The 17,191-nt window shown below is 52.1% G+C and overlaps 2 protein-coding genes across 10 annotated transcripts in view; one reads left to right on the top strand and one right to left on the bottom strand.

The window, feature by feature from the left end:
• Positions 1-17,191, top strand: part of DTX2 (deltex E3 ubiquitin ligase 2) — a 48,773-nt gene that overhangs the window by 10,297 nt on the left and 21,285 nt on the right. For 2 of the 8 annotated variants that reach the window (XM_055114529.2, XM_055114535.2), the window contains exons 3-5: positions 7,399-7,471; positions 10,702-11,058; positions 12,791-13,430. In XM_055114529.2, coding sequence (XP_054970504.1) covers positions 10,791-11,058; positions 12,791-13,430 — 908 coding nt within the window. In that variant the 5' untranslated portion in view covers positions 7,399-7,471; positions 10,702-10,790. Of the gene's footprint in view, positions 1-594; positions 709-7,398; positions 7,472-9,149; positions 9,381-10,701; positions 11,059-12,790; positions 13,431-17,191 lie in introns of those variants that run through there. The other 6 variants (XM_063605910.1, XM_055114528.2, XM_055114526.2 and 3 more) reach the window with 3 other exon arrangements.
• LOC129398160 (farnesyl pyrophosphate synthase-like) lies at positions 440-9,200 on the bottom strand. Of its 2 annotated transcripts, none has more exons than XM_063605916.1 (2): positions 9,041-9,200; positions 440-5,229 (listed from the first exon to the last, which is right to left on the bottom strand). In XM_063605916.1, the coding sequence occupies exon 2, from the start codon at positions 1,345-1,347 to the stop codon at positions 451-453; it is 897 nt and encodes a 298-aa protein (XP_063461986.1). In that variant the 5' UTR covers positions 1,348-5,229; positions 9,041-9,200; the 3' UTR covers positions 440-450. The 2 variants fall into 2 exon arrangements, with proteins under 2 accessions (XP_063461986.1, XP_063461985.1); XM_063605915.1 differs by lacking the exon at positions 9,041-9,200 and adding an exon at positions 7,590-8,717.

Below are 17,191 nucleotides of genomic sequence, written 5' to 3'. Positions count from 1 at the left end.
CATCAGCTCAGTTTTTAAAAGCCAAACCTTAGTAACCCAAGCAAAACACATCTACAGGCCAGTTTGTCCGTCGTCAGTCTGTCTTGGTGGGAAAGACAGGAACTCTGGAAACAGATTTGGGTTTTCTCAGTCCCTGGATATCCTTGGGCAAGCTGCATGTCTTCTGGTGACTCACTTTTCTCAGTTGTGGTATGGAAATATCCCGCTTCCCCAGTTGTGAGGACCAACGAGAATTACTAGTCAGGTGGAGGGGCTTAGCACAGTGCCTGGTGCCTGGTAAACCTTTACCTGGTAGCCATTGCTGTTATTCATTTATTTATTTATTTTACACAATAATTTACTTATTGAGAGCCTTCTCTCCCCGCCCTTGCAGTCTCTAGGTCACTTTTTCCACTTGTAGATTTTGTGCACAAGCCCCAGAAAGATGGCTGGGGGCAGGGGCTCTGCGTACTATTCGATGAGACCCATAACGTGGCTGTAACTGTCTTTCTCATACTGCAAGAACACGGCTGGCAGATCCAGCTCCTCGTATAGTGCCTTCACCCGGGCCACCTTCTCGGCCTCCTTCTGCCTGTAATTCTCCTTCAGGATCTGGTACTGTTCTGGAGTGGCCTGTAGCAGACACTGAACCACCAGCCAGCTGCATTTGTTGTCCTGGAAGTCATTGCCAACTCTGCCAGTCACACTGGGGTCCCCAAAGAAGTCAAGGTAATCATCCTGAATCTGAAAGAACTCTTGAATCTCCAGCAGGATCTTCTTGGCACTGGTGTGCTCCTTCTTGTCATCCATTCTTGACATGTACATGGCTGCAGCTACAGGAAGGTAGAAGGAGTAGAAAGCTGTCTTGTACTTGACAACAGATTTGTGCCTTTTTCCGGTGCATCTGCGAAGATCCACATTGCCCTGGGGGGTTGTGATGAGGTCGAGGGTCTGCCCAATCTCAGTCTGATAAGAATTCTGCTGGAAGAGCTCCATCAGGTTCAGGTAATAGGGCTGCTCCCGGCAATACAGCTTCGGCAGGCAGTAGATACATGCTTCCAGAAGGATAGCATCATTGATGGCATCCAAACCCATGCCCAGCTTCTGATACCAGGAGATCTGTCCCTGGCAGGTAAGGGATGAATCCATAATGTCATCTGCCACCAGGAAGAAAGCTTGCAGCAGTTCCGCATACCAGCCCACAGTCAGTGCCCACTGGAGACTATCAGCATCCTGTTTCCTCGGCTCCACCAGCTCCCGGAACGCTACTAGCACCATCAAACCTCGGTGATACTTGCCTCCAATGGCATTGTACTCCAGGACCTCCTTGAGCCGGGCAGTAGCATCTCCTGTCTCTGGGTGCCCCATCTCATCCTCAGTCAGCACCCTAACGATCTGGGAGTAGTGCTGAACGAAATCCTGCTTTTCTTGGGCATAAACATCTGATGTCTGGTTTCCATTCGTTCTTTTTTTTTTTTTTGAGACGGAGTCTTGCTCTGTCGCCCAGGCTGGAGTGCAGTGGCGCGATCTTGGCTCACTGCAAACTCCACTTCCTGGGTTCACGCCATTCTCCTGCCTCAGCCTCCCTAGTAGCCGGGACTACAGGCACCCGCCACTGCGCCTGGCTAATTTTTTGTATTTTTAGTAGAGACAGGGTTTCACCATGTTAGCCACGATGGTCTCGATCTCCTGACCTCGTGATCCGCCCGCCTTGGCCTCCCAAAGTGCTGGGATTACAGGTGTGAGCCACCGCGCCCAGCCTGGTTTCCATTCATTCTGAGGGAGGAGCAAAGGGCTGTGTTCCTGGATGCGGGTTCCTGCTTGGCTGTTATTTTTTTTTTTTTTTAAAGAGACAGGGTCTCGCTCTGTTGCCCAGGTTGGAGTGTAGTGGCACGATCATAGCTCACTGCAACTTTGAACCCCTGGGCTCAAAGCAGTCCTTCTGCCTCAGCCAGTCAAAGTGCTGGGATCACAAGGTGTGAGCCACTGCACCAGGCCTGCTATTACTGTTACCATTACACATCCACTGCTGCCCCTATTACTCCCCTACTTTGCCCTCTGGGTAGGCCGGTAAACCAGGGCTCCACCTTCTGACTGGCTGCAGGTGGTCAGATTGCTCTTGGCCACCCAGGAGCCAGTGGGTTCTTGGTTCTGGAGAAGCTGGTTGACCACAAGGGAATTGTAGGTTACTGGGGCCGGCACCATGGGTGCCCTTTGGAAGGTTCTGCTCTGACCTATCCCTGGAGGCCCCAGCCAGAAGAGTTGTCACTTCCCTTCCGGCCACCCACTGTGCAAGAGACAAATCACATGCTAGTTTCGTGCCATCTTCCAGTAAGATGTGGGAGGCACTGGCCTGAGTGATCCCTTTTCAAGCAAAGCCCCATCTCGCCGTGCTCACAGGACTACTGTCATAGGAACATGGATGGTTTGTTCTTCCATTTTTGTGGAGCTCGGGGATGGCGGGATGTGTCTGTTGTCAGGGAGGTGCCATGGTAAGTTGACAGGGCCTGATATTAGTGAAACTACACTGGGATAGCAGCAGCCATTTAAAGTAATAATGGTAAGACACAGCGGTGGTGGTGGTTTGGTTTATATTTATGACCTTTTAAAAGTGTTTGGCATTTTAAGGGAGGTTTGTTTTTTGTTTTGTTTTTTGAGGCTCATGTTGCCCAGGCTGGAGTGCAATGGTGCAGTTCTCGGCTCACTGCAACCTCCGCCTCCTGGGTTCAGGGGATTCTCCTGCCTCAGCCTCCCAGGTAGCTGGGATTACAGGTGCATGCCACCATGCCCAGCTAATTTTTGTATTTTTAGTAGAGACGGGATTTCACCATGTTGGCCAGGCTGGTCTCATACTCCTGACCTCAGATGATCCGCCCCCCTCAGCCTTCCAAAGTGCTGGGGATTACAGGCATGAGCCACTGCACCTGGCCAGGAGAGTTTTTTTCTGATAATAGAAGTAATACTTTCTCACTTTAGAAAATGTGAAAAGTTCAGATATATAAGGAAGTCAAACAAAACGTCTCCTATATATGAAGAAGAAAAGAAGCAAGTTTTAAAAAAAAAGAAAAAAAAAAAGGTCTTCTATCGTTTCTCCACTCAAAGACAGCTGTTAACATTTTATTGACTTCTACAGAGTTTGCCCTATGCTTCTGTTTTATGTAATAGAGACAGTGCTGTAGTGAATAGCTTCACGTCAAAATTTTTCTATAATTTTCTGAAGTTAGAGTCTTAATTATTGGATCAAAGGAAGTGAACATTTTTAAACCTCTTGATATATATATTACCAAATTGTTTTCTTTTCCCTTTTTTTTAATAAATAGAGATGGGGGTCTCTCTGTGTTGCCCAGGCTGGTCTTGACCTCCTGGCCTCAAGCGATCCTCTTCCCTCCACCTCCCGAGTAGCTAAGATTATAGGTGTGAGCCACCATGCTCAGCCGCTGATTTTAACTTGTATGTTTTAAACAAAATTTCTAGTAAAGTAGACCATTTCTTTGATATGTTTGTGTCAGGATTTGACTCTCCCAGGTCTTTGGAGAGGCTTTCTAACAAGGCATCCCCCGTGGGTGGCCATCTGCCCTGTGAGAAGGTCATTTCTAGTTCCAGGTCACGCACACTGTGTCAGCTGGTGGGGTGTGGAGTTTCAGGCCCAGGCCTCCTGGAAAGTGCCCGAAAGAGAAACAGCTTAGAAAATAAGGACTTTAACGGTGGTGTGGGTTGAGTTTGGAAAGTTTAGACCATGTTAGTGGATCAGAGCTGGGAAGAGGTTCTAGAAGTTACCTCCTCTCACTGGTTTCCAGTCCACACTTCTCAGAACTCTCCCATTTTGCAGTCAGGTGCAGTGGCTCACATCTGTAATCCTAGCACTTGAGGAGACCGAGGTGGGCAGATCACTTGAGGCCAGGAGTTTGAGACCAGCCCTGGCCAACATAGTGAAACCCCGTTTCTACTAAAAATACAAAAATTAGCCAGGTGTGGTGTGGTGCACACCTGTAGTTCCAGCTACTCAGGAGGCTGAGGCATGAGAATCACTTGAGCCTGGGAGGCAGAGGTTGCAGTAAGGCAAGATCGCACCACTGCACTCCAGCCTGTGTGATGGAAGGAGACTCTGTCTCAAAGAAAAGAACTCACCTATTTTGCAAAGGAGCTTCATGGTTCTCTTGAAGAAAAATAGGAATGGAGGCCACCTCTGTGTCAAAAACAACGTCCCACATTTCTGTGTTTAACTTTTTTTTTTTTTTTTTTTTTTTTGAGACTGAGTTTCACTCTTATTGCCCAGGCTGGAGTGCAATGGCGCGATCTCGGCTCACTGCAACCTCCACCTCCCGGGTTCAAGCAATTCTCCTGCCTCAGCCTCCCTAGTAGCTGAGATTACAGGCATGTGCCACCATGCCCGGCAAATTTTGTATTTTTAGTAGAGATGGGGTTTCTCCATGTTGGTCAGGCTGGTCTCGAACTCCCGACCTCAGGTGATCCGTGCCTGGCCTACTTTTTTTTTCTTTTTCTTTTCCTTTTCTTTCTTTCTTTCTTTTTTTTTTTTTAAGAGATAGGGTCTTGCTATGTTGCCCAGACTGGTCTCAAACGCCTGGCCTCAAGTGGTCCTCCCACCTTGGCCTCCCAAAACGCTGAGATTACAGGTGTGAGCCACCACGCTTGGCCTGTTTTACATGTTGACGGACAGCATATAATCACATGTATAAGGGTTTCTGCTTGTAAAAGTCTGGAAACCCATTCTAACTGCCAGAATCACAGAACCTAGAGAAGGGGACATAACTGCCCTGTGGCCACCCAGTAGCTTTCATCTTCTCTCGCGACGGCAGAGGCAGGACAGCCAGCATTCTGGTGAGGATTGAAGGATTAGTTGTAACAGATTTCAGCAGGTCTGCAGTGATCAGATGGGTTTCTCACATATTGTTAAGTTGAAAGTAGCCGTGGCTCAGTCTGAGTTGAGTACCTGTTTAAAATCTGCATTCAAAGCCTTCTTCCCAGAGGCCACAACTGCAGTGAGATCCAAGTGTGTGGCTCACCCGCCCCGGGGCTCACAGCTGGGCAGGGTGATTTCCACTCAAATTCTTGTGCCAGTGCAGATCTTGTTCTAAAGCTTTTCTAAATGCCTGGAGACTAGAAAGACTTTTGGATACTTTTCCCTTTTTCTTTTGGATGAAATTGCATCTCCAGTAGAACAGCAGCATTCCATGGTGCCTCAGCCACGATCCTCTGGACAGAGATTTGTGGCGAAGACCTGACGAGAGACTGTAAAGGAAAAGCAGGGTTTGTTTTTCCTGGTCAAAGTTGTTAATACTAAAAAAAAGAAGAAAAAAAAAACTTTGGCCAGGTGCAGTGGCTCACGCCTGTAATCCCAGCACTTTGGAAGGCCAAGGCAGGTAGATCACCTGAGGTCAGGAGTTCGAGACCACCCTGGCCAACATGGTGAAGCCCCGTCTCTACTAAATACAAAAAAAAAAAATTAGCCGGGCTTGGTGGTGGGTGCCTGTAATCCCAGCTACTTGGAAGGCTGAGGCAGAAGAATCGCTTGAACCCGGGAGGCGGAGGTTGCAGTGAGCCGAGATCACGCCATTGCACTCCAGCCTGGGCAACATGAATGAAACTCTGTCTCAAAAACAAAAACAAAAACAAAAAAAACCCTTTGATCATTAAAAAGTTATATGACTATTTTAGAACATTTGCAAGTACAGAAAGAGGTAAAGAAAGAATAGCCCAGGTGCAGTGGCTCACACCTGTAATCCCAGCACTTTGGGAGGCTGAGGGGTGGATCACTTGAGGTCAGGAGTTTGAGACCAACCTGGCCAATGTGGCAAAACCACATCACTACTGAAAATACAAAAATTAGCCAGGCGTAGTGGTGCGTGCCTGTAATCCCAACTACTTGGGAGGCTGCAGCAGGAGAACTGCTTGAACCCGGGAGGCGGAGGTTGCAGTGAGCCAAAATTGCACTGCTGCACTCCTGCCTGGCGACAGAGCAAGACTCCTTCTCAAAAATAAAAAAAAAGAAAAAAATCCCATAATTCTTTGATTCCAGTGACATTTTAGTGTTGTTCTTTCCAGACTTTTAATTTTTAATTAATTTATTTTTATGAGACAGGGTCTCTGTCTGTCATCCAGGCTGGAGTGCAGTGGTGCAATCATGGTTCACTGCTGCCTCAACCTCCAGGGCTCAAGCAACCCTCCCACCTCAGCCTCCTGAGTAGCTGATACTACAGGCACGCACCACCACAAATGCCTAATTTTTCTAGTTTTTGTAAAGACAGGCTTTTGCTGTGTTGCCCACGCTGGTCTTGTATTTCTGGACTCAAGCGATCCGCCCGCCTTGGCCTCCCAAAGTGCTGGGATTACAAGCATGAGCCACCGCGCCTGGCCCTTTCTTTCATTTTTTAAGACTGATTTGTATTCCGTCATTAGAATGTTCCATAATTGGTGCAAGAATTCCTTTATTGTAAAGTGTTTAGGCTGCCTCCAAATTGAGGCTTTTTCCCATGGCCAATTATAATACTAATAATTTTCATAATGAAGAACCCACATCATTAGGAGCTGGAACAAATTAGGTTTTTAAGCTGCAGCTAAGTGATGGTTAAGCCGAGGCTGCTGCAGAGACTGGTGCACCGACACGCCACTGTATTGTGCATAATTGCTGGGTTCAAGGGGAACGCAGTGGGCGTTTCTGGGCAGTGACTCAAAGGTGCCTGTGCCCCCGGAGCAGAAGGCTCACCCCTCCTTTGGTGTTTCAGAGCCTCTGGGATATTGGGCACCTGAAGAGCTGCAGCCCCAGCTCTGCCCTCAGGGAGTTTCTGTTTTGGTGGGGAGAAGGCCACTGAAACCATGGAGTGCAGTTGTGTTTGCATAAGTGCCCTGCGCCGTGCACACAAGGGTAGGGGGAGCCAGCCCTCTCTGGCAAGCTGTGGGTCAGGGGGCCCAGGAGAAGGGGATACCATGGTTGGGTCTGGAAGGATGGGCGTGTTTGCTTGGGGGCTGGTATAGAGGGAGGATCAATTGCTAGAAGGTGGTAAGTGGCTTGGAATGTTCTGGAACTTTCTAGAATTAGATGTAGGTATCAAAGGTGGTAGGCTTGGTGTGAGTAGGAACAGTGGCTGGTCATGGAGGGGCTTGTGTGCCTTGTCATCCTCTGGAGTCTCCAGTACCCTCCTAGGGCCTGGGCCATGGCGCGCCCTCCATTGGGGAGGCTGCGTGCCTTCGTGGAAAGTTTTAGCTGAAGTCCTCGCCTGTATTTCCCAGGCTGTTTTTGCAGAGTTGTGAGAGTTGGTTCATCCGGGCCATGAGGACATGTTGGGACATACCCCGTGTGCCGATGATGGAGGCGGCCGTGGCTGCCCGAGAGATGCGTGACACCCAGGAGTAATTGGCTTGGAAGGCAGTCCTCTGATTTGTACCTCATTGTGGTTACAGAAACTTCTAATTGAAGACACTGAGCTGAACCATTCCGCCCGCCCGCCCGCCTGCCCGCCCGAGGGCACTCCAGGTCTGATCTTCGGGGCGGGTTGTGGGCTTTTGTCGGAGGAATTGGCAGCTCCGTGGCGGGCCTGGCACCCACAGAGCTGCCAATTCCTGTGTTCGGAGTTGTTGCAGGCCTGACTCACCTGTGTTCTCATGCTGTGTACTCAGGGCTGCCCTTGTGGCCATTCCTCCTTGAGACTGAAAGGGTGGGCAAGTGGTAGGGGTGAGGAGCCAGGAGAGGCAGGGAGGCCAAGATGGGTTGACTCTCTGCTGTATGCCTAGTGCTGTGTGGGCATCTTATACACACCCGTCTGTGTTATCCTCATGAAAAACACTTAGGATACATGTTGATAACTGCATTTTCCCAAAGAAAGCAAGCTTGGAGAGCTTAGATACTTCCATCAAGATGATACAATAGCCAGGCATGGTGGCGCGTGCCTGTAGTCTCAGCTGGGTGACAGAGGGAGACCCCCGTCTCTACAAAAAATTAAGAGATCAGTTGAGTATGGTGGCACATGCCTGTAGTCCCAGCTGCTCGGGAGGTGGAGGCAGGAGGATGGCTTTAGCCCAGGAGGCCATGGGGCTGCAGTGAGTGGTGATTGCAGCCACTGCACTCTAGCCTGGGTGACAGAGTGAGACTCGGACTCTAAATAAATAAATAAATAAATAAATGTCACCTTTTATTAAGTAGTGTATGTGTGACCTTGAGTTATTCAACCAAGGTCACACATACACGACTAAGAGGCAGCACAGAGAACAAACCCAGGTCGGGTCTGGCTCTAAGGCCCATTTTCTTAGCTAGGAGGGCTCAGTCTGAGCTTCACCTTGGGCTTCACTTACAGGCCCTGCTTAAAGAGGGGGAAAGGAAAAGGAGAGAACGACCCTCGTCTCTCAAGCACTATACACCCTCATTGTGACAACACGCCCATGAAGGACCCTGGCCAGTAGGGCCCCCACTGATACAATCTGGTGATTCCCAAGCATACACATCATATTTTATCCCCATTTTGCCAGTGAGGAAACTGAGACCCAGGTAGTTACAGTGACGTCCTCATAGTCGCATGGCTTGTGATAAGATGGGGACCCTGGCTTCTGGTGTGGTCCCAGACTGTACTACCCCAGCGAGGTTTCAGTGAGAAGGGTAAGACCACCTTCCCTGGAAGGGAGACAGATGTGGAGCAGCACCTGGAAAGAAGCAGGCCTGGGCTCTGGCATCAGTGTGCACACACACTGCATCAGCTCTGATTTTTTTTTTTTTTTTTGTAGAGGTGGGACCTCTTGTCACCGAGGCTGGAGTGCCTTGGGATTATAGCTCACTGCAGCCTCTAACTCCTGGGCTCAAGCCATCCTCCTGCCTCAGCCTCTTGAGTAGCTGGGACTATTGGCATGCACCTCCGCACCTGGCTAACTTTTAAATTTTCTGCAGAGATGGGATCTCACTGTGTTGCCCAGGCTGGCCTCAAACTCCTGTGCTCAAACCACCCTCCTGTCGCAGCCTCCCTAAACACTGGCATTACAGGTGTGAGCCACCACACCCAGTCCCCTTGACCTCTTTCAGCCTTGGTTTCCTGTCCATAAGTGGGAGAAATGTCACCTTGGCAGTCTGTGCAGCTTAGGAGAGACAAGTACATTTGATGTTGGTTACTAAATGTTGGACCCTGGACCGGCACTCCAACAGCCGGTGCCCTGGGGGGCAGCCATCAGGTGGGGCATTTGCAGGCCTCTTCTTATTCAGACAGCTCCAGGTGCTGAGCGGAATCATTGTCCACATTCACTCTGTCATTCTGAAGCGGTGTGTAGAACATTCTAGAACACTCACCACGTGGCATGCCCCTGCTGGGTCCTGGTGATGCAGCTGTGAATGAAGCAGGCTTGGGGTTGCTGCCACCTGGGGAGGAGCAGAAGGACTGTGGTCACAGCCACACGTGGACACGGTTACTAGGGTTCTGGTCGGTGCTGTGGAGGGTGCAGAGGGCGTGTGATGGGTCATCCTGAGTGATGCAAGCTGGGCCTGGAGGACGTGGAGTGTTCGCAAGGGAAGAGGGTGGGCTGGAGTGACTGCAAGGAGGTCTCGGGAGGTGGAGCTCGGGATGTGGGGAAGAGCTCCCTGGGTCTGGTGGCCGGTCAGCAGGGGCCAGGTGGGGGAGTGGGTGCAGAGAGCCTTGGAGAGGCCAGAGAGGGGTGATTCGGTACCCATCTAGGGCTTCCTTTTTGGTTAGCGATGCTTCAGGGCACCTGGGAGACATGAGGAGCTAGAACCTGTGCTGCAGTTCCCAGCTCTGCCCCTGCTCCCTGGGTGTCCCAAACCCTGCTCCTTTCCAAGAAATGTTGGGTTCTCATCTTCAGGATGGTGGGTGCTAATAGGGAGGCTGAGGTGGGTGGATCACCTGAGGTCAGGAGTTTGAGACCAGCCTGGCCAACATGGTGAAACCCCGTCTCTACTAAAAATACAAAAAATTAGCTGGGCGCAGTGGTGCATGCCTGTAGTCCTAGCTACTCGGGAGGCTGAGGCAGGAGAATCAGTTGAACCTACCCGGGAGGTGGAGGTTGCAGTAAGCCGAGATCACACGCCTGGGTGACAAGAGTGAAACTCCATCTCAAAGAAAAAAAAATACATGCATGATGAAACACACTAAGCAGTTGGGTCAGAGGGGAATTATCAGTAGCAAGAAAGAAGCTGGGCTGGTGACTAGCACCCGGAATTTATGCTCTCTTTCTTCATGGGCCTGTGCGGCGGTACGTAGGCTGCGGGATTGACTTTGAATTCTTCCTGGCTGCCACAGCAAAGAGACAGGATCAGGTTCTTGATTCATGATGCCCTTAAGGTGTTAGGGGAAGAAAAGCAAGCGTGAGACCAGGTGCGGTGGCTCACACCTGTGATCCCAGCACTTGGGAAGGCTGAGGCGAGTCTATCCCTTGAGGCTAGGAGTTTGAGACCAGCCTGGGCAACACAGACATCATCTCTACAAAAAGTAAAAAAATCAGCTGGGTGTGGTGGTGAATGCCTATTGTCCCAGCTGCTCTGGAGGCTGAGTTGTGAGGATTGCTTGAGACCAGGAGTTTGAGGCTGCTGTGAGCCAAGATCACACTGCTGCACTCTAGCCTGGGTGAGAGAGTGAGACCTTGTAACCAAAAAAAAAAAAAAAAAAAAAAAATCAGCTGTGGAAAAGCATCACGTGTTTCCCCTGCGCTGAGGCTGATTCTGCAGGGCTACTGATGTGCATTGGTAACTGCTCATGTCTGTCCTGTTCACAGATCTGCCGGAGGCGCTGGGCAATGACCCCGGGACTCCAGGCCAGAGGGGTCTGAAGCTGTTTGGGAAAGCAGCGGGACTCCTTGGGAAGATGGCCATGGCCCCAAGCCCTTCCCTGGTGCAGGTGTACACCAGCCCCGTGGCTGTGGCCGTGTGGGAATGGCAGGACGGGCTGGGCACCTGGCACCCCTACAGTGCCACCGTCTGCAGCTTCATCGAGCAGCAGTTTGTCCAGCAGAAGGGCCAACGTTTTGGGCTTGGGAGCCTGGCCCACAGCATCCCCTTGGGCCAGGCAGACCCCTCGCTGGCCCCTTACATTATTGACCTCCCCAGCTGGACCCAGTTCCGCCAGGACACCGGTAAGACGCTGTCTGCCTCTCGCACATATCTGGGCGCCGCACCTGCTTTCCCACAGGCTCTGCGCCAGGTGTTGGGGTGATGGACGTGACTTACAGAGCTTCTGCTCTCTCCCTGCAGCACACGTGGTGGTGGGTGGGTGCAGTGAGTGGGAACATCCACATAGGTTGAGTGCAGCTCACAGTGGGAGAGGCACTGTGGGAGGCCCTTCCCCTTGTCTTGCAAAGCAGAAATGCCTGTCCCGACCACAGAGGTTGAAGGGTTCCTTTGGCCGGCAGGCCGGCATGGAGGTGGTGCGTCATAGGAGTTCAGAGGGCCCTGTCCCACCACTCAGTGGCTGTGTGCCCTGGGCAGGCAACTGCGCCCCTCTGCATGTGTGCGTTTCTGCTTTTTGGTCTGCGATGTGTTTTGATCTTTTTTTTTTTTTTTGAGACGGAGTCTGGCTCTGTTGCCTAAGCTGGAGTGCAGTGGCGCAATCTCGGCTCACTGCAACACCTGCCTCCTGGGTTCAAGCGATTCTCCTGCCTCAGCCTCCCGAGTAGCTGGGATTATAGGCATCCGCCACCATACCTGGCTAATTTTTGTATTTTTAGTAGAGACGGGGTTTTGCCACGTTGGCCAGGCTGGTGTCAAGCTCCTGACCTCAGGTGATCTGCCTGCCTCGGCCTCCCAAAGTGCTGGGATTACAAGCATGAGCCACCGCGCCTGGACCTGCAGTGTGTTTTGATCAGTATTATTGAGAATGAGGCACCAGTTTCCTCTCGGAGCCATCCCTTACTCTTATCTGGTGGTTGTCACTGGGGGTGATTTTGTCCCCGGGGCCATCTGACAATGTTTGGAGACATTGTTGGTTGTTACAGCTGAGTGGGTGGGAGGTGGGGGTGCTCCTGGCATCTGGTGGGTGGAGGCCAGGGATGCTGCTCGCCATCCGGCAGTGCACTGGGCTGGCCCTGCAATAAGGAATTATTGGCCCACAGTGTCACCAGTGAGGAAACTTGAGAAACTGGTTTTTCCTTTTTTTTTTTTTCAATTTTAATTTTAGTTTTATTTTTAAAAGTATGGGTTTTTTTTTTTCGTGTTTGTTTGTTTGTTTGTTTTTTGTAAAGACTGGGTCTCCATCGCCCTGTGTTGCCCAGGCTGGTCTTCAACTCCTGAGCTCAAGTGATCCTCCTGCCTTGGCCTCCGAAAGTGTTGGGATTACAGGCTTGAGCCGTCATGCCCGGCCCTGGAAACTATGTGTTTCCAGGAGTGTCGTAGAGTCTGTGAAAATGTGGCTGTCAGTCAGCTCCCAAGTCGTTGCCTTCACAGTGTGTGAAGTCAACTGAGAAAGATAGCAGACAGGATAAATAATAACATGGAAATTGCATATCGTGGCAGAGAGCAGGAAGTGTTAATCGGGGAATGAAAGTGGCAGGTGTTGTAGAGGTCAATTTGAAGTTAGCTGGGTGTGGTGTCATGTGCCTGTAGTCCCAGTTATTTAGGAGGCTAAGGCAGGAGGATCGCTTGAGCCCAGGAGGTCAGGGTGGCAGTGAACTATGATCACATCACTGCACTGCAGCCTGGGCGACAAAGGGGTACCCTGCCTCTAACAATAAATAAATAAATAAATAGCAGCATGACTGTGTACCTACTGTGTTCCTATTTGTTTATTTTGGCGGTTGAAAAAAGAATTTGAACGTTCCCTGTATCTCGGGGATGCTAGCAGACTAACCTTTTGTTTTCCTTTGAAAACAGGCACCATGCGGGCTGTGCGGAGACACCTGTTCCCCCAGCACTCAGCCCCTGGCCGAGGTGTCGTCTGGGAGTGGCTGAGCGACGATGGCTCCTGGACCGCCTATGAAGCCAGCGTCTGTGACTATCTGGAGCAGCAGGTGGCCAGGGGCAACCAGCTTGTGGACTTGGCCCCCCTGGGGTACAACTACACTGTCAACTACACCACCCACACGCAGACCAACAAGACTTCCAGCTTCTGCCGCAGCGTGCGGCGCCAAGCAGGGCCGCCTTACCCGGTGACCACCATCATCGCTCCGCCGGGCCACACAGGCGTCGCCTGCTCTTGCCACCAGTGCCTCAGTGGCAGCAGAACTGGCCCCGTGTCAGGCCGCTACCGCCACTCCATGACCAACCTCCCTGCATACCCCGCCCCCCAGCACCCCCCACACAGGACCGCTTCTGTGTTCGGGACCCACCAGGCCTTTGCACCGTACAACAAACCCTCACTCTCTGGGGCCCGGTCTGCGCCCAGGCTGAACACCACCAACCCCTGGGGCGCAGCTCCTCCTTCCCTGGGGAGCCAGCCCGTCTACCGCTCCAGCCTCTCCCACCTGGGACCGCAGCACCTGCCCCCAGGATCCTCCACCTCCGGTGCAGTCAGGTATCGTGGGCAACGGCCGCTCGTTTTGTCTGCCCTGTGTTTCCGCTCTTAGCCGGGAAGACTCACCCCAATTCCTGCAGATGCGGCTCCTGCCCCCTAGGTGGTCCTGCCGTGGCGTCTCATTTGCATGTGGCATGTGGGTGCCGAGGTGCCGTGGCCGTCCAGAGCCTACCTGACCCCTTGTACCTGAGTCCTGGCGGTCACCACACGGGTTAGAATCTACAGTCCTTTCACTCACGATGATTAAGGGCCTCCACATGGAGCAGAGTTAAAGGCCTGTGGCCTCTGCTTGCGGGCTGCATGGCGAGCATTGTGCCCGAGAACACTGGGTCACTGCCTGTACACTGACTCCCGCCTTGTGCCAGGCCCTAAGGACCCAGAGACCAGAGTATCAGCCCTTACCCCTGAGCCCTAGTCTAGTGCAAGGGGCTGTCAGCGCGGTGTGAGGGAGGGCAGAATGTGGAGCACATGGCAGTGGCTGCAGGTGGCACGGGTGACCTGGCCCCCGTGATGATGCAGCCCAGCCCAGAGTGCCTGGTAGAGCGCTCAGCTCCTTGAGAGAGAGAGAATGATACCACGGGCCCAGTGCAGACCAGAGCGGGTGGCATTTAAAATGAGATTGGTCAGGCACAGAGGCTGACACCTTTAATCCCAGCACTTTGGGAGGCCAAGGCAGGAAGATCATTTGAACCCAGCAGTCAGAGACCAACCTGAGCAACATAGCGAGACCCCATCTCCACACACACAAAAAAATTTTTAATTAGCCAGGCATGGTGGTACACACCTGTAATCCCAGCTACTTGGGAGACTGAGGCAGGAGGATTGCTGGAGACCAGGAGGTCAAGGCAGCAGTGAGCTGTGATCGCGCCACTGCACTTCAGCCCACTAGGTGACAGAGCGAGACCCTGTCTTAAAGCTGGGCCCAGTGGCTCACGCCTGTAGTTCCAGCACTTTGGGAGGCCGAGGTGGGCGGGTCACCTGAGGTCAGGAGTTCAAGACCAGCCTGGCCAACATGGTGAAACCCCATCTCTACTAAAAATACAAAAATTAGCCAGGCATGGTGGCCAGCGCCTGTAATCCCAGCTACTTGGAAGGCTGAGGCAAAAGAATCCCTTGAACCCAGGAGGTGGAGGTTGCAGTGAGCCAAGATCGTGCCACTGCGTTCCAGCCTGGGCAACAAAGAGCGAAACTCCATCTCGGGGGAAAAAAATAAAAAAGATAAAATGAGGACCCCCCCCCAGGATTTCCCTGGATTTGGCCAAGGTGAATGCTCTGGGCTGGCCGTAGCCCTCTGACTGTCTGGCTGACTTGGGGCTTCGTCATTCATTATTGAGAATGTTGGGCTTGGAGCACATTTTGAGAATTCAGAGTGGTAGCTGGGACAGGGCTTTCTGAGAGTGCCCTGGTGCGGGTGGTGAGGGAGTGGGTGGGCCTGGGGCCGCCCTGGTCCCAGGGAGGAAATCATCTCCTTTCTCCGCACTGGCCCTGGTCGGCATCCTGCTGCCTCCCTGCTCACCGGCCCACCCCTGCCCACTGCAGCCACGTCAAGGGCTGAAACTTCACAGGGTGGTTGAGACCTCCTTGGCAGCTTCTTGGACCTCTAGTATTTGTTCAGACTGGGTTTCCAAGGACCCTGCCAGCTTGTGTAAGACACAGTGACAGCGCCTCCCGCTCATTGGTTCGTGTCATGTGCCAGGCCCTCCTGAGCAGGCTCTGTGAGTGACTTCACTCATCCCACGATGCTCTCAGGCTGAGCAGTGTTCTTCGCTTACAGGAGAGCACATTCAGGCCCATGAGGTTGGCGACACAGCCAGCAAGTAGCGGAGCTGGGATTCAGCCCAGACCCCAAGAGTGGGCTATCTGGGGCACATGGGGAGTTATTGACATTCCCGGGAAGGCAGGGGGCTCTTTTAATACATTTTAATTTTATTTTATTACTATTTTTAAAGACAAGGTTTTGCTCTGTCACCCAGGCTAGCGTACAGTGGTGCAATCATGGTTCACTGCAGGCTTGAACTCCTGTGCTCAAGTGATCCTCCTGCCTCAGCCTCCTGAGTAGCTGGGACCACAGGTATACACCACCACACCCGGCTAATTTTTCAGTTTTACGTAGAGGCAAGGTCTTGCCATGTTGTCCAGGCTGGTCTTGAATTCTTGGCCTCAAGCAATCCTCTTGCCCCAGCCTTCCAAAGTGCTGAGATTATAGGCATGAGCCACCACACCTGGCCCAAAAGGCCTCTTGAGGGATGAGCTAGGAGGAGGCCAGTAGACAGGAGGGTGATGGGCCTTGGGTGAGTCAGAGTTTTCCTGGGCATCTTCTGCCAGGAGTTGGGGCACGTGCATCTGAGATCTTTCTGGGAGTTGGGAGTATAGGAAGGTGTCATTGGGGCTCTCTGAGGACATAGACATAGGCAAGCCAGGCTCAGGGAGATGCTCCCCCAACTTCCCTCCCTGAGTATCTGGGTCAGCCTGTTTCAGAGAACAGTGTGCTCTATCTTCTGGCCCAGGAGGGTTCTTAGAGGTGCTGGGACTTCTGTCAGCTCTGTTCCACCCAGCTTCCTGGAGCTTCTTAAGTTCTTAGGAATTATTTTGAGGCAAATTTCTAGATAGTGCTAGAGCTGGGATTCTGGAGTTAAGTCATTTAATGTGGATTTGTTCCTTTCTCCTGGTATTAGGCCTCGTTGGTCTTTCCTAAACCATTTCCGTTTCTCCCAGTATTTCTCTGGGGTCCCCGTCCCTGGCCTGAGGGCCCCCAGAAGTGCTGATGTGGGTCCTACCGGTGTGGGCCAGGCAAGTTACAGAAAAGAAGGTGGATGGGCCAGTCTGTCTTCCCTTGGTGCTGGGGTGGGCATGCTGTGGCTTGCCCCACGTTGTAAGTCAGGAGGGAACCAGGCCAGCAGGCTCTGTTAGTGGAAACAGCCTCAAAGGGGCCTGCCTCCTGGGGTAGGTGTAGGTGCATCCTGATTCCTTTGGTTTTCTTGGAGCTGGGAGAGGTGTAATTCACCTGCACGAGCCTATCTACGCGCTGAAAAACAGGCTTTTCCCCTGCCTGATTTGTAGTGAGGCCCCCTGCAGTTAACCCTCCTCTGATGGATGTAGAGCCAGACGGGGCTTAGTAAATACCTGACCTCTTAACCTAGCAGGCGGCAAGGTTCTCACAGCCAAGTGCATGTCAACAGCATCAGGTGAAAGTTACCTTGGATGTGAGGAGGCAGGCAGGGCAGGCAGGGCCCGTCTAGAGCCAGCGCCATGGGCTGGGGAAGCCCGAGAACCGACTTTTTACTGGCAGCCACTGGAAATACCATGTGAGCGCGTGAAATCGAAAAATTTCCTGGAACTCACGTGCACAGCTTCCACGTGCCCCCTGGGAACAGGCCGTGATACAAGAAAGCGTGTCATCTGGGGCTGAGCTGCTGGGTGGCAGTAGATTTCCTGGTAGCTGAAGTTGATCCCTTTAAGCACCAAAACTTGTGTTTTAATGATGTTGGATGGAAATCTTTCCTAAATGTGTCATGCATGCTCTTGTCTCCCTTAATGGAGAGAGTGTGACACTGCTTAGCACTTGGGTGGCTTGGGGTGGTGGTTATGACCAGCAGTCTGTCACAGCTCAGCGAGGTGAAGCCTGTGGGCGTTTTTGCTCTGTGCTGAATGGCTCAGTGGCCCTACAAAACGGTGCTCAGCTCTTGGTGGCTTTCTGTTGTGGTGGGCTGCTGCTGCTGCTGCTGCTTTTGCCCTTGCCTCTAAAAGAACTCACTTCCTCT

This window comes from Pan paniscus, chromosome 6 (assembly GCF_029289425.2).
Source record: "Pan paniscus chromosome 6, NHGRI_mPanPan1-v2.0_pri, whole genome shotgun sequence".
In the NCBI taxonomy this organism is placed as follows: Eukaryota; Metazoa; Chordata; class Mammalia; order Primates; family Hominidae; genus Pan; species Pan paniscus.
Note: the sequence above shows the minus strand (reverse complement) of the source record. Positions and strands in the feature narration are given on the sequence as shown.